The following is a 12,748-nucleotide window of genomic DNA, read 5'->3' on the forward strand; positions in this document are numbered from 1 at the left end:
AGGTGGCATCAATCTTTTGAGACCACTGCTCTGGGTGCTTCTGTTGCTACCTGTAAAGCAGGAAAGCCATAATCCCAAGGAATATAACAACCCCACTGAGCAGCTTGTGCTAGCAGGGAAAGCCCTGCTAGCAGCCACAACCCTAATAAAATATCCCAAATGCTGTGTTGATCTCTAAGAAATGTATTTGGATATTGCAAACATTCCCAAAAAACCCATATACAGATATATATATATATATATATATATATATATATATATATATATATGTATTCAATCTTTCACTGCTGTCTACTGATGAAACAACCTCATGTCAGCAGCCAAGAAGGGGGGCAAGCTGGTCTTAAAAACTGGCATATTGGACCATTTCCATGGGGAGAATTCCTCAATCCAAACCAGGGGGCACAAGGAATGGGCTCATCCCCAACAGCAGCCTCAGGAGCTGATAACAGATGCACAAGGAAAGTTTGCTGCCGACTTGAAAATCTTAGTTTTGAAGATAATTTATTGATCAGAGGAGGGATTCTGCCACTTTGTAAAGCATGAAGTTCTTTTTTAAAAATGAAGAGCAGCACAGATTTGGTATAGGTTTATCTTAGATAACTACAGGCAGAATATGAAGTATCTGACAAGGGAACATGTCCTGAATTCACCCAGAAAAATCTATTAGAGATAGATGTTTGGCTTTAGACTGTATATAAAAGGCTTCCTGCATTAAAAGAGGTAAATTTCCCCAGCTCTAAATTAGAGCTATTTGAGACATTTTCCACAGAAGAGTTCTGTGTTGAAAATGCAGTTCCATTGAAGCATTTTGTGAGAGCATGTTGACTCCAAAAGCACTTTTGACTTTCTAAATGTATTTTTTCATACTCCCTCATTTCACTGCAGTGAAAAGCTGAAATGTTTTGTGTTGCCATTACTGTTCTTTCCATCTTGGAAAAAGCTTTAATAGTAATTGTAATGTAAATTCTAATGTTATACTATCATATATGCTATGCAGGTATATAATACATCTCTCTATGTAGTTATAGATGTATAATATATGAGGGTATTTACACATACATAACAATATAATATTAAATATTGAAATATAATATATTTAATAATATATAAGTATTGCATACAACATGCATTATGTATAGTATTATAATATATGACCATAATTGATGTAGCAAATGACCTGATATGCAACATTTTCTGTTTATTCTTGCACAGTTTAGAGCAGCACAGAAGGACTGTAGCTCACTGAAATAGTGCTATGCTCCAATATTGACATATACTCTCAATAACAGTATTGATACAACAGGATATGCCTCTGAAATTTGGATTTCCTGAATTTTTTCAAAGTGTTGCTTTTTTTCAGTCCAATTTTCCAATTTCTTCCTAGGACACTTGTCCAGGGAACACAAATCTCCCTTTCCCAAGAGGCTGCTGTAGAGCTGCTGGCACTCTGCCCTGCATATACATACTCCAGAACATGTCATGCATGCTGGGCCCACAAGGATGCTGGTTTAGAAATTAGTGATTGTTTTTTGTCCCAGTAATCACAAGTGCAGCACCAGACACCCTGCACCTTCCTCCCCGAAATCAACCTGCCCAAGCCCTATGTGGGTTCATGGAATTTTAGATTGGAAAAGACCGCCAAGATCTCGAGTCCAGCCTTTGGCTGATCACCACCTTGCCAACCAGACCAGGGCAATCAGTGCTACATTTCACCCACTGTCTCTCCTGAAAGGCACAGCTCTGAAACCCCAAGTCCCAGGGCTGGGCAGCAGCAAGTTCAGACAGAGAAATTCTCCCTGTCACGAAGAAGCTGCTCTTTTATTGAGCCAGGCTCAGAGCTGGAGTGACACAAAGGCAGGAACATGGATTTCTGTCAGCAGCTCATGCTCGGCTGCTAATCAGATCAGAGGAGACTTGGTCACGATCCATTACCTGCTGCAGCCCTGTGACTAATTCGTAATGAGGCCCCTCAGAGCAGAGGAAGGATCCTGGGTAATTATCCCAAGAACCACACTCCAGATTAGGTAGGAAACTCAGGTGGAGCTTTAAAGGTCACTTTGTTCTGTTAGGAAGAGCTCCTGCTCTCCTCCCTTCCCTCGCTCTCTCCTTTGGCTTGGCCCCAGCCTCTCCCTGCACAGGGTTCAGCCATGGAGCTCCATGAAACTCACGTGTGGTTGACCCCCAAGGTTCTCTGTCTGCTCCCATCAGAAATCACAGCCTCATCCCCTCTCTCTCCTAATTTTTCCCTCTTCCTCCACCTCCTTCCCCCTCCCTTGGTTTATCTCCTCTCTCATGGATCAGATAACCAATAGAGGTCTATTGATTTACCCACTTGTCTGCCTATAACCCAAGCTGCCTGCTGATTTAGCTGCTTCCCCACTTATCTCATGTGTCATCCTTGGGTTTTCATTACCAGCAGCTATCATCACAGTGTAAAACCCTCTCAAACTGCTTATTGTTAATTAGGTAAGAACTAGAACTCAGTGATTTGGATAATCACTGCCATAGTGAAAACAACCTGCATATTATTTTTAAAGGCAAATAATAACAACAATAATATTATATCCACAACATTACTTGGTAAATGAAACCCAGTTTCTGTGAAACCAAAGATTAAAACAGCACTTGCCAAATTATACTCAAAGCGGAAGATGCAATGTAGCCCATTCATCTGAAAAATTAAAATTTGTGCAAGTACAAGGATTTGAGAAATAAAACCATCTGGGCAAATGAGCAATTAAATCTCACATTTCCTTATTTTGTCAAAAAATTGGGAAAAACCTTCATGAATTACATGCCCAGTGAATTTCCTCCTTCTACTGAAGTTGACTTCTTGCTAACCAGCACGTATTTATTTATTAATTCAGCCATGACCTCTGTCTGTTGACTTTTGGACTAGCTCCCCATCTGGGACTGAAGCCATGGCTTCTAGCATCCAAATAAAACCTCTGTGACTTTTCCCAAAGATTATGGTCATTAGAGAGTCCTGAAAGCTGATCTGCAAACCTCTTACACAAATCAGCAGTTTGGGAGGGACAGAGCGACGTGGGCAGAATTCTCCTTCAATACTGATGGAAGAGGTCACATTTTTTTTTATGTTGGTGTGTGCATCATACACAGAAGTCCATCAAAATTCAGTGGCAGAGACAGACACTTCATTGGGGTCAGCCCTAGTTCTGCTCAACTGAGCATCGTGTGAAACCACCAGAAGCTGCAGGGAACTTCCAGACACAGCAGAATCACAGCAAAGAGAAGAGGGGGAAAGGCTCAGAAAAAGGGCACTCCTCTCCCATTTCCACCCCCTTCCCTGGTTCCTGGGCCCTACCTTGCAGGTGGAGTTTGCTCTCAGTGCTTTGCAGAAGGACAGAACTCACAGAGTCCAGATTGTCGTAGCTGTTACAGCCCAGGGGGCCGGTCCGAGTTTCTGTTACCTACAGAGGATGTAGAAAAGAGAGAATGTTCCCTTTGACTGCAGCACCATACCTTCCCCAGGCTTTTAAAATATTTTAATTCAAGGACTCCTTGTCACCAGCTGATATAACCCAAAACACATCTTCCCTAGCTGGGAAAAAATGCCCCACCCTGCACAGACCCTGCTAATGTTTGGTGCAGTCTCAAGCTGAAAAATCAGAGTGAATTGGGGGTGCTTTCCTTAGGGTACCACAGGTTATTCTGGGCTTGGCAATGGGATCCTGCAGATTGATGTTTCTCACACAGGATCTCCATTGGAGAACATCAGAAGCCTGCAGAGGAATTATTCCCTGGCTTCTCTTATTGGAAAGCAAGAAACAGAGATGGATTGCCAGCCCACAGTGGTGCCTGGTGCTCCCACAACAGATGTGAACAGCAGCCCTGTGCTGAGGATGGATGAAGGCACAGATGACCTGCAGTGCTGCTGCTGTTGGTTTCCTGCCCTTCTGGAATTCACCACGGGTGATTATCTGCTGTCACTGTTTCAATATCTCAATACAATTTCCCATCCAGAAGGGAACAGCCTCAGCCATGAGACAGCACAGAACAATAACGAGAGCTGAAACCTTTCAGAAATGGCTAACAATGACGACTCCATCCACATCACCTTCCCTGGAGTGAACTCAGCAACAATAAAATCCCTGCCCAGCGTAGGATGATTGCTTTCAGAGAAGGCAGCCTTTGCAGAGCCATTTTCCCTGTTTTGTATTCTCTGAGCAGCTTCCCTTCCTTCCTGCTGCAACCCCCAAGCTGTCTCTCAGTCCGTTTCATTCCAGATGCCTCAGTAATGCCACACTGAGTTTTTCACCATTTCTTGTAGCAAATTCAGCTGAGAGATGTTTGGCAGCCTTACACCCCAGGAGACAAATACTCCTCGGTGGCACAGGTGTTCATTTCACAGACCTGCCTTTCCCTTCCAACCTCCATCACTGATCTGGGTCCTCTGCTCCCTCTCTCCCTTCCAGAAGTCACTGTCACACTTAGTGAAAGTCTCCTGTCCTACACAACCACCACACTGAATGCCCACCTCTTTCCAGACATTAGTGACCCTGGGGAAATCAATTCTTCAACTGAATAAGAGAAAACCTAACCTGGGAACAAAACAACTTGTGCTCAAAGAAGACATCAGTCTGGCAAAGTCCTGCCCCACACCCCTAGAGAATCCATACAAGGCAGACAATCTTTTTCCTCTTCCTAAGGCAGTATGAGGTACCTTGATTGCTCCGGTAGAGATCTGGATCTCATGGAGTCTCCTCATGGTGCCATCACGATCTACAAAGTAGGAGGATGCGAGCTGGTGCAAAGCTTCAACGCTCTGGGTGGCGTTTCCTGACTTTCTGTCGAGGCGGCTTTTGTCCATGTACATGGTCAAGGCCTCCTCTCCTGCAGCAGAGAGAAAAGGAGATTTCAGGCTGCCAGGCAGGGCCACCTTAACAGGAGCAACTGGTGTCACCTACTGCACATAAAGAAAGAAAAGTCCGACACCTAGAGCGCTCTTGGAGGAATCCACCCTTCCTCACCAGGACCCCAGGGGGACACACAGAAGCCTCCTCCTCTATTCAGACAGCCAGGCCAAGTTCACCAGACAAATAAAGCAGCTCCACTGAATTGAGTAGACAACATTTTGGAGATTTTTTTAGCCAGCAGAGCTTTGCCACCACGGATTCAGCCTGTCTGTCCCACCTGAGGTACGTTCTCTCTGTGAGCAGTGCCTCTAGAATGATGCACACCCGACAGGAGATCTCACTTTGTGCAAGTCTCTGTCTGACCTGACTTCTAGAAGGAATGGATGATGATTGCAAGTAGAACACAGTGTGCAGGTAGGTGCAGTGGACAAACAAATATTACTTGGACCTCTTCAGCTCCCAGTGGCCTTGCAAAAGGGGAGGAGAAAGGGGTTGTGTAAAGAGAATTAATCAGAGGAAAGAGCAAATAAGAAAGTTAATTTGAATTAACCATCCTCACTGCCTTCTTTCCTCTCCCAGAGTCTCATCCAGGGAATATAAATAGAGAGTGAAAATACCATAAAAAATAAGGGACAAAAGCAGGTGATTTTGAAATGAAACCACAGAGAATCTGGGAGACAAGTGGTTAAGAACTGATAAAACATCGGCAGAGACCTGAATGTAACAAAGCACATCTGAAAAGGATGTGCAGCTGAGAAGGACTATTTACCTAATAATTCAATTTGTGCTGGGTGAGACACATTAAAATCCAGTTCATTCTTAACATAAGGCTGGCATTGTGAGAGGTCTTAAAAGGTGGAATTCCATCCTGCATCCTTAACATGTGAAACTTGGATTTTAATAAATGAAGAGAAGACACAACTAGAGGAGGAATGTGCCATTTCTACATAACTCTCTTAATGAGAAGAATGGTGCTTGTTCTGATTTGATAGATGAACCACTGATGAATGCACTGCCTCTGGCAGTGATGGCATGGTCCAAAAAATATGTACCACTGCTTTCAAGGCCAAAAAAATATCTCGCTTTTCATCATCTTTGCATAATTTTTTTTAAGAGAGCAAGGGCTTACTTTTCTTTAAAATTCTTATTAGGTAAAACAATTTGATTCATCCAAATTATTTCTTTTATTGCATATATGAAAAAAATAAGCCAAAATCCCAGTAAGATCTCCCCCTCACTTTCCCTGGAAATTTTCCAGCTTTTATCTGAAAGCCAAATGCCTGAAAACAAACCAAAAATATTCTGGCTGGAAATCAAAATATTTTTTATTAGATTTCAGTTTTTCAAGCAATAGTTTTATTGAGTATTCAGCCTTTGGCTTTGAGATGAAAAATTCTTCCTTTTTTTTTTTTTTTTTTTTTTTTTTTTGTGGAAAGAAGGTACTTTTCATCAAAAGAATTGATCAGTTGAAATCTTTTAATTAAGTTTGCAGGACCTAAGTGGAGAAGTTAGGCATGTAAAACTTTGTCTTTAATATTTTGTTAAAAATAGCAGACTAGCCTTCCATCACTATCAAAGCTGTGGTAGTAACAATGTCATTATTGTTACCTCTCACAAAAACACTCTCCCTGGAAAATGACCAGCTTTGATTTCCTTTATCACCATTACCATTTTTATGTGTTGAGCTTGAAGAGACCTTGGCAGGGACCAAGGCTCTGCCACATCAGGCTCTGTCCACACAAAGTTCAATCCATCTTCCAGAGGATTTAACCCCCTGTATCTGATGAGACACAACAGTTGAATACAGCAAACAGACAGCAAGGCACAGGTGATAAATAAAATGTCTGTGATCAGTGTGAGGAACAGTGGTCACTGCACTGACCACTCAATGCATTTCCAAGTTTCATCTCTATGTGTTTTTCAGGGGGATCTGAAGGAATTTTGTCAGTTTTCATGAATCAACTCATTTGCCACTGAAAAGGCTGGATCAGTTGGAAAGTGTATTTTGAGCCAGAAGTTCTGGATCACTCATGCAACAGAAGCATTTAACTGCAAGGAGATGCAGCAGAGAGACATGAGAAATTATGTTTCGCCACTATTTTGTGAGTCTGTGGCAGGAGAAGGAGGATTTGGGATAATTCTCCCCTTAGCTGTGATTCACAGCCATCAACTCTTCATCAATTGCACCAATAACTAGGGAAAAAACTACTTTTCCTGGGAAAAAAATCATGCCTCATTAATAGCCAAGGCACAAAAATCAGTGATTTTTCATTCCAGCCTGGCTTATTTTCACTAGAGGAATGCTGAGGCTGGAATGCTGAGAATGGAATCCTGGGCCAGAGGGCAGGCAGGGAGCCTGGGTGGAATCACATCAGGCAGCAGCACTGCTGTCAGATCACCAGCAGATCTCCTCTTGGATTTGGTTCCTACACAACACAAATGGCACTAAAAAACACAGCAGAGAAACCTGTGCTCTGAGGCAGTGGGGATTGGTGATTTCCCCACAAAATTTGTCATTTTTTCCCTCCAAAGGAAGAAAACAGAGAAGTCCATGAGCAATAATGTTTTTTCTTGAAGGAGCAGTGCTGTCCCTAGGACTGAGGGGTGCTGAGCAGGGACAGTGCTGCTGGAAACCTCTTTTGTGTAAGTCTGTGCAGAGCTGGAAAAGCACAGCATCCCCACGGAGGGGTCACATGGGAAAGCAACTCTTGGATCAAGAGAGGTTAACAGAATTTTCCTGCATTATTAAGTCTTAATTTCTCCTTTAATTAAGTGAATGATATGTTCAAAGTTGTTTTTCCTTGAGGGATTTTCCTGAAAATTGGCTCTCAGCTCTGTGTGCTCCATCCCAGAGCATGGATGCCCTCAAAGTGACTCTTCCCCAGTGCCTTTGTCAGAAGCAGACTGGAGCAGAGCTGGGTTTTTAGGGGACTCTGGGGGCCCTGGCTGCTCTGTAGGTTGAAAGCCACCAGAGCTGTTCCTCCTGTGGCCAGGTGTGAAAATTGCTGCGTTCAGGTGCTGCTCCATGTCCCACCCTCCTGGGGGCCGTGCAGCAGCTGGCATTTCAAAGGCAGCAATTTCCTGCGTGCTTGTCACTATCTGCCACCTCCTCAGACACCAGGCTGAGCTACAAACAGCCACAAGCCAGGGCAGAACTGCTTGGAGCTCTGCTGGAGAGACACCAGCTCCTGGGAGAGCCAGGACATGTCTGATTTTATGTCCCAGAGCTCTTGTTTAGCCCCCAGACTGCGATTAGATCATGTCCTCTGTGCATAATGCATGCCCAGCTCCATCTGCATTTTCCCTGGGACTGCCATTGCCAAGATAAATCCTCTTTTTCTCCCTACCATTGCTCACCATGCTCAGGGCTGGTGGGGTGTTTAGTGCTCCCCTCCAACACCAGTTCTCATTACAAGTCTCTGCATATTTAAAGTTGTTGTGTTGTAAAATCAGGAGAAGAAACAAGCCCCTGTGAATAATTTACAACCTCAGCAACCAGGCAAAATTAAAAATATATTTTACCATCAAAGGTCTTTCTTATTTTGAATTTTCATGGATGTGAGTGGCAAGAAAAAGAGGAATGTCAATGGAAAAAAAGTAAACCAGAAAAAAATAAAAATAAAATCTCTACTTGGCTGTCTTGGGCTCTGTAAAATACGGTCCTGAAAAGTGAATTCCTCAATAAAAAGCAGTTTATCTTTACCCAGACTTCATTAAGGCCTGAAGAAAGCAGTCACTTGTGCTCTTCAATGCTCGGAAACCTCCTTTCTCTCACATTTCTTGCTGGTGGAATGGACTTCTTTGGGTGCCTGGACTGGAAGATCAGCTCAAGGATCTTTGAAGGACATCACCACACCAGAGGCCATGGGACATCAGGGGAACTGTGCCAATTTACCTGCCACCTAATTTGTGCATGAATCATTGCACACATCTAATCTCATCCCAGTGTCTGCAGAATGCTCTGGGAACAGACAGATGGCCAGAAATTCCTCAAAGTTCACTACAGACATGGCAATGTGGCAAGGCTGGAGGTGAGGTACTTTAGAAGAAGCAACAACAACAAATTTTGAAGTAAAATTGAGCCTTCACCACTGCAGAATCTTTCTCACAGAGAGTTGTTCTTGGAAGAAAAGCATTTAAATGAAAGAAAGGCACACCCCAAAGGGGGAAAAGAACCATGAAAATAATACAGAGTGGAAAAAAGAACCAGCAGTAAACATCAATAGGAGCTGCTGATTTTCACCCCTCCAGTGTTCAACAGTAGCTACTCAAAATGTTCCTGCAGCACCACCAGCAGCGTCTGCTCAGGAGTTCATGGCCCTACAGGGCTCTCTCTGATGTCATCCCTGACACATTCTGTGCACACACACAGACCTCTCTGCAGCCCTTGCATATACATTTTGAATTTTACTGAAGTGCTGTTTTTCCACAAGTCTGCTCCATGTTAATGCATTCAGCCTTCTGGCCATCTCTTCCCGTCTGTTCACGCTCCCTGCCCAACTCCTTGAACTCCCTTTTCCTGGAGCTCTTTAAAATTCCTCCAGTTCCAGCAAGAAAGGATGTTTCCCCCCCCGAATTTGTTTTCATCCTGTGAAAAAGAGGGCTGAACACGTTCTGTTGTGAAGCTGAGGGCAGTGGTGAAGGGCTGGCAGGACAGACCCCCAGCTGAGGGACGTGTTTCTCCTGACAGCCACGGTGGTCAGAGCAGCACAGGGGCACAGCTCCCACCTCACACTCTGAATTCATTTGCAAAGGCTCCTTGGGGACACAGGTGGGCTTTGGGGACACAGGTGGGCTTTGGGGACACAGGTGGGCTTTGGGAACATGGATGGGCTTTGGGAGGGGGAGCTGCAGCCTGACCTGTGCCCCCACAAGGTGGTTGAGACTGGAAAGGACCACAGTGGGGTACTTGGTCCAGCCTCGCTGCTCTACAGGGTCATCCCAGAGCACAAGGCACAGGACTGCATCCAGCTGGGTCTGGAATATCTTCTGGGAGGAGACTCCACACCCTCTCTGGGCAATTTTCTCCAATGCTCCCAAGAAATTCTTCCTCACGTTCAGCTGGAACTTCCAGAGCATCAGTTTCTGCCTGTTCTTCTTGTCTTTGTGGCTGGCACCACCAAGATGAGCCTGATCCATGCTCTAGGCATCCCCCTTTAGATAATTATACTCATTAATGAGGTCTCCTCTCAGTCATCTTGCTGCCCTGTTCTTTTGAGTTCTTCTAAGCCCTCTGATGTATACATTCTTGTAATGAACTTTCTCATGGACTTTATGTAATTAATTAATTGTTTTTCATTCTTTTCTGGAGGAGGAGAAATTTGATGGACTGTTGGTTTGTCCAGTGTCATTGGAGAGGTGGCAATTTCACCCTCCAATCTACTGTCACTTTTGGAAATCTAAGTTGGAGTCAGAATTAAACTTCTATCTTTTTCACCTTGGAGAATCCAGTGTCCACGTCTTTCTATTTCATGTCCTAGAGTGACAGTCATCTCTTCTGAAGACTGAACAACCCCAGCTCCCCCAGCTTTCCCTCACAACAGAAGGCCTGCTCCCCTCACCACTGCTGTAACCCCTGCTGGGCTCACCCCAGGAGCTGCATGCCAAACTGGACATGTTGGGGTCGGCTGTTACTTGTCTTTGCCCCAACACGGGAAAAGGTGGTTTTGGGCAGGCCACGCTTTGAAGAAGGAGTTTGGATTCTTGCTTTTCGGTCTTCAGTTGAGTTTATTGTTTCTTATCTACAAAGTTTTTCTGTCTGTCCAGCCGAGGTCTGATCAGCAGGACAGCCAAGGGCACTCTCTCCCGCCCACGGGGTGGTTGTCTCTTTTATAGTGAAAACTACGTATAAGATATTTACCTTCTATTTCTAATACTTTTCACCTTTGTTGGTAAGTGCACTTTCACCATGAACCAATCTACACATGCCAACATCATTTTGAACATGGATGCTAAGGAGAAGAAAGAAGAAGGACAGGGCACGCCCAAATTCCTACATCTTGGGACTCCTGACCCCCATGTACAGGATTCCAAACCCCCTTGTACAACATACAAAACCCCCCTGTACAGTGCTCTAAAATTCTTCCTTTCACCCTGTGATTGCTACTGCTATGCTACTTAAACTTTTGTGGCCTGTAATTCTTTATATAGGGTGGGCAATTTGCTCTATGAATTAAGATCGAATTTCCAGGCGTCTTTGGCTTCTTGCTAGGGTCTCTGAGCCCCTACCAGGGCTTTGAGATATCCGGGGCATCCAGAGAGATGTCTTAGGTTCCGACAGGACACACTTCCAGCACTGCCCAGTGCCCTCACCACCCCCCAGAGCCCCCTGACCAGAACCAGCCCGGGTGCCACCTACCTCCCAGGGTGGCAGAGATGAGGAGGTGGGTGCCGTACTTTTTGATGATGGTGTCAATGAACTGCTGCGTGGTGGGTCTCCTGCCCAGCAGGCGGATGCTCCTCTGGAACTCGGGCATCAGGGGCAGTGGGTTGTGGAGCAGGTCCCTCCTCTCGATGGCTGTGTTCCTCACCTTCCAACGGGCAAACTCCCTGTGCCACAACACAGGAACACAACAGGGGTGAGGCTCCCAGTCTGGAGGGGCAGGGAGAGTCACCGGGGGTAGGAAAGGAGGATGGAGAATGGGCCAATCCTGTTGGACACCCCCATGTGGATACACACATGAGGCCACAAGGCTGGACAGAGGGAAGGGGAGGAGAAGAGGAAAAGCGAGACATTACTGTAAAATAACCATACACTACAAGGATCAGGATGGTGGGGAGGTGCACTTGGAGTCATCAGAGGTGTTTGTCTGAGAGCTGGACTTCCCTAAAACAAAAGCAGGCTGTTCCTTTCACCCTCCCACACTTTGGGGTCTTTCACTTCTCCATAAAGCAGCAAATTCTGGTCTCTGTCAGCAAATGGTCTAGACCACAGATCTAGCCCAAAGTGATCATTGTTGTTTCTCTAATGCCCACAAGCCTTCCTAACACACTTTTGCAAAGCAAAGATAAATAAAATATATTTTCTCCAAACATCTTCATCTTTCAGCACCATGAGTCTGGTAAAAGAGCATTTTGGAAAACAATTTTTGAGATAAACCATGTAAAAGCATGGATTCAGGTATAAGCAGAGTTCAGGATGAAAGTGGAGGTTTTGTTCCTGTTTTAGAAAAAAAAACCCGAAGTGATTCTCAAATCCATGCTTTTAAACTGAGAGCAACTGGGAAAAAAATAAAGTTAATGTTTGCAAAAGCAGTTCTTTATTGCAGGTATCCATTTTGAAATGACACAGAGGGAAATGCCTAGAGAAAAGCTTGCACACCTGCAATCTAAAAATCAGGCCTCTGAAACATCACCAGCTGAGCACCTGAAAAATGAGAAACCTATTAATGTCTCTCAAAAAATATTGAGCAAAGCCTTCCTTAAAGGAGAGGATGTTATTTATACCCATTCTCCTACAATGCACCTGCTCTATCTTAAGCTATCTCCCAGACCATCAGCTCACGGGCTTCTCTGTCACTTTTTATCCACCTATTCCTGTAACTTGGGTTTAAGACAAATATTTTATTTAGATTATAGGTGTTGTGTTTTAATCCCAGCTGGCAGCTCAGCCCCACACAGCCACTCACTCCCCCTAGAGAGGAAGAGTCAGAAGGGTCAAAGTGAGAGAACTCGTGAGTTGAGATAGTTCAGCAGACAAAGCAAAAGCTGCATGGGCAAGCAAAGCAAAACAAGGAGTTCATTCCTCACTTCCCATCACAGTCTGGAGTTCAGCCATCTCCAGGGCTTCATCAGAGTGACTGGGGAAGACAAACTTCTTCACACCTCACATCCCCCTTTCCTCCTCCTTGCTCAGCCCTACAAGCTGA

The 12,748-nt window shown here is 44.6% G+C and overlaps 1 protein-coding gene across 1 annotated transcript in view; it reads right to left on the reverse strand.

Moving 5' to 3' along the window:
* Window positions 1–12,748, reverse strand: part of BRINP1 (BMP/retinoic acid inducible neural specific 1) — an 88,478-nt gene that overhangs the window by 15,960 nt on the left and 59,770 nt on the right. The window contains exons 3-5 of the mRNA XM_064393284.1: window positions 11,239–11,429; window positions 4,688–4,857; window positions 3,329–3,434 (exon numbers count right to left, since the gene is read on the reverse strand). Of these exons, the coding sequence (XP_064249354.1) occupies window positions 3,329–3,434; window positions 4,688–4,857; window positions 11,239–11,429 (467 nt within the window). The remainder of the gene's footprint in view (window positions 1–3,328; window positions 3,435–4,687; window positions 4,858–11,238; window positions 11,430–12,748) is intronic.

The sequence above is a fragment of the Passer domesticus genome, chromosome 18 (assembly GCF_036417665.1).
Source record: "Passer domesticus isolate bPasDom1 chromosome 18, bPasDom1.hap1, whole genome shotgun sequence".
Taxonomy (NCBI): domain Eukaryota; kingdom Metazoa; phylum Chordata; class Aves; order Passeriformes; family Passeridae; genus Passer; species Passer domesticus.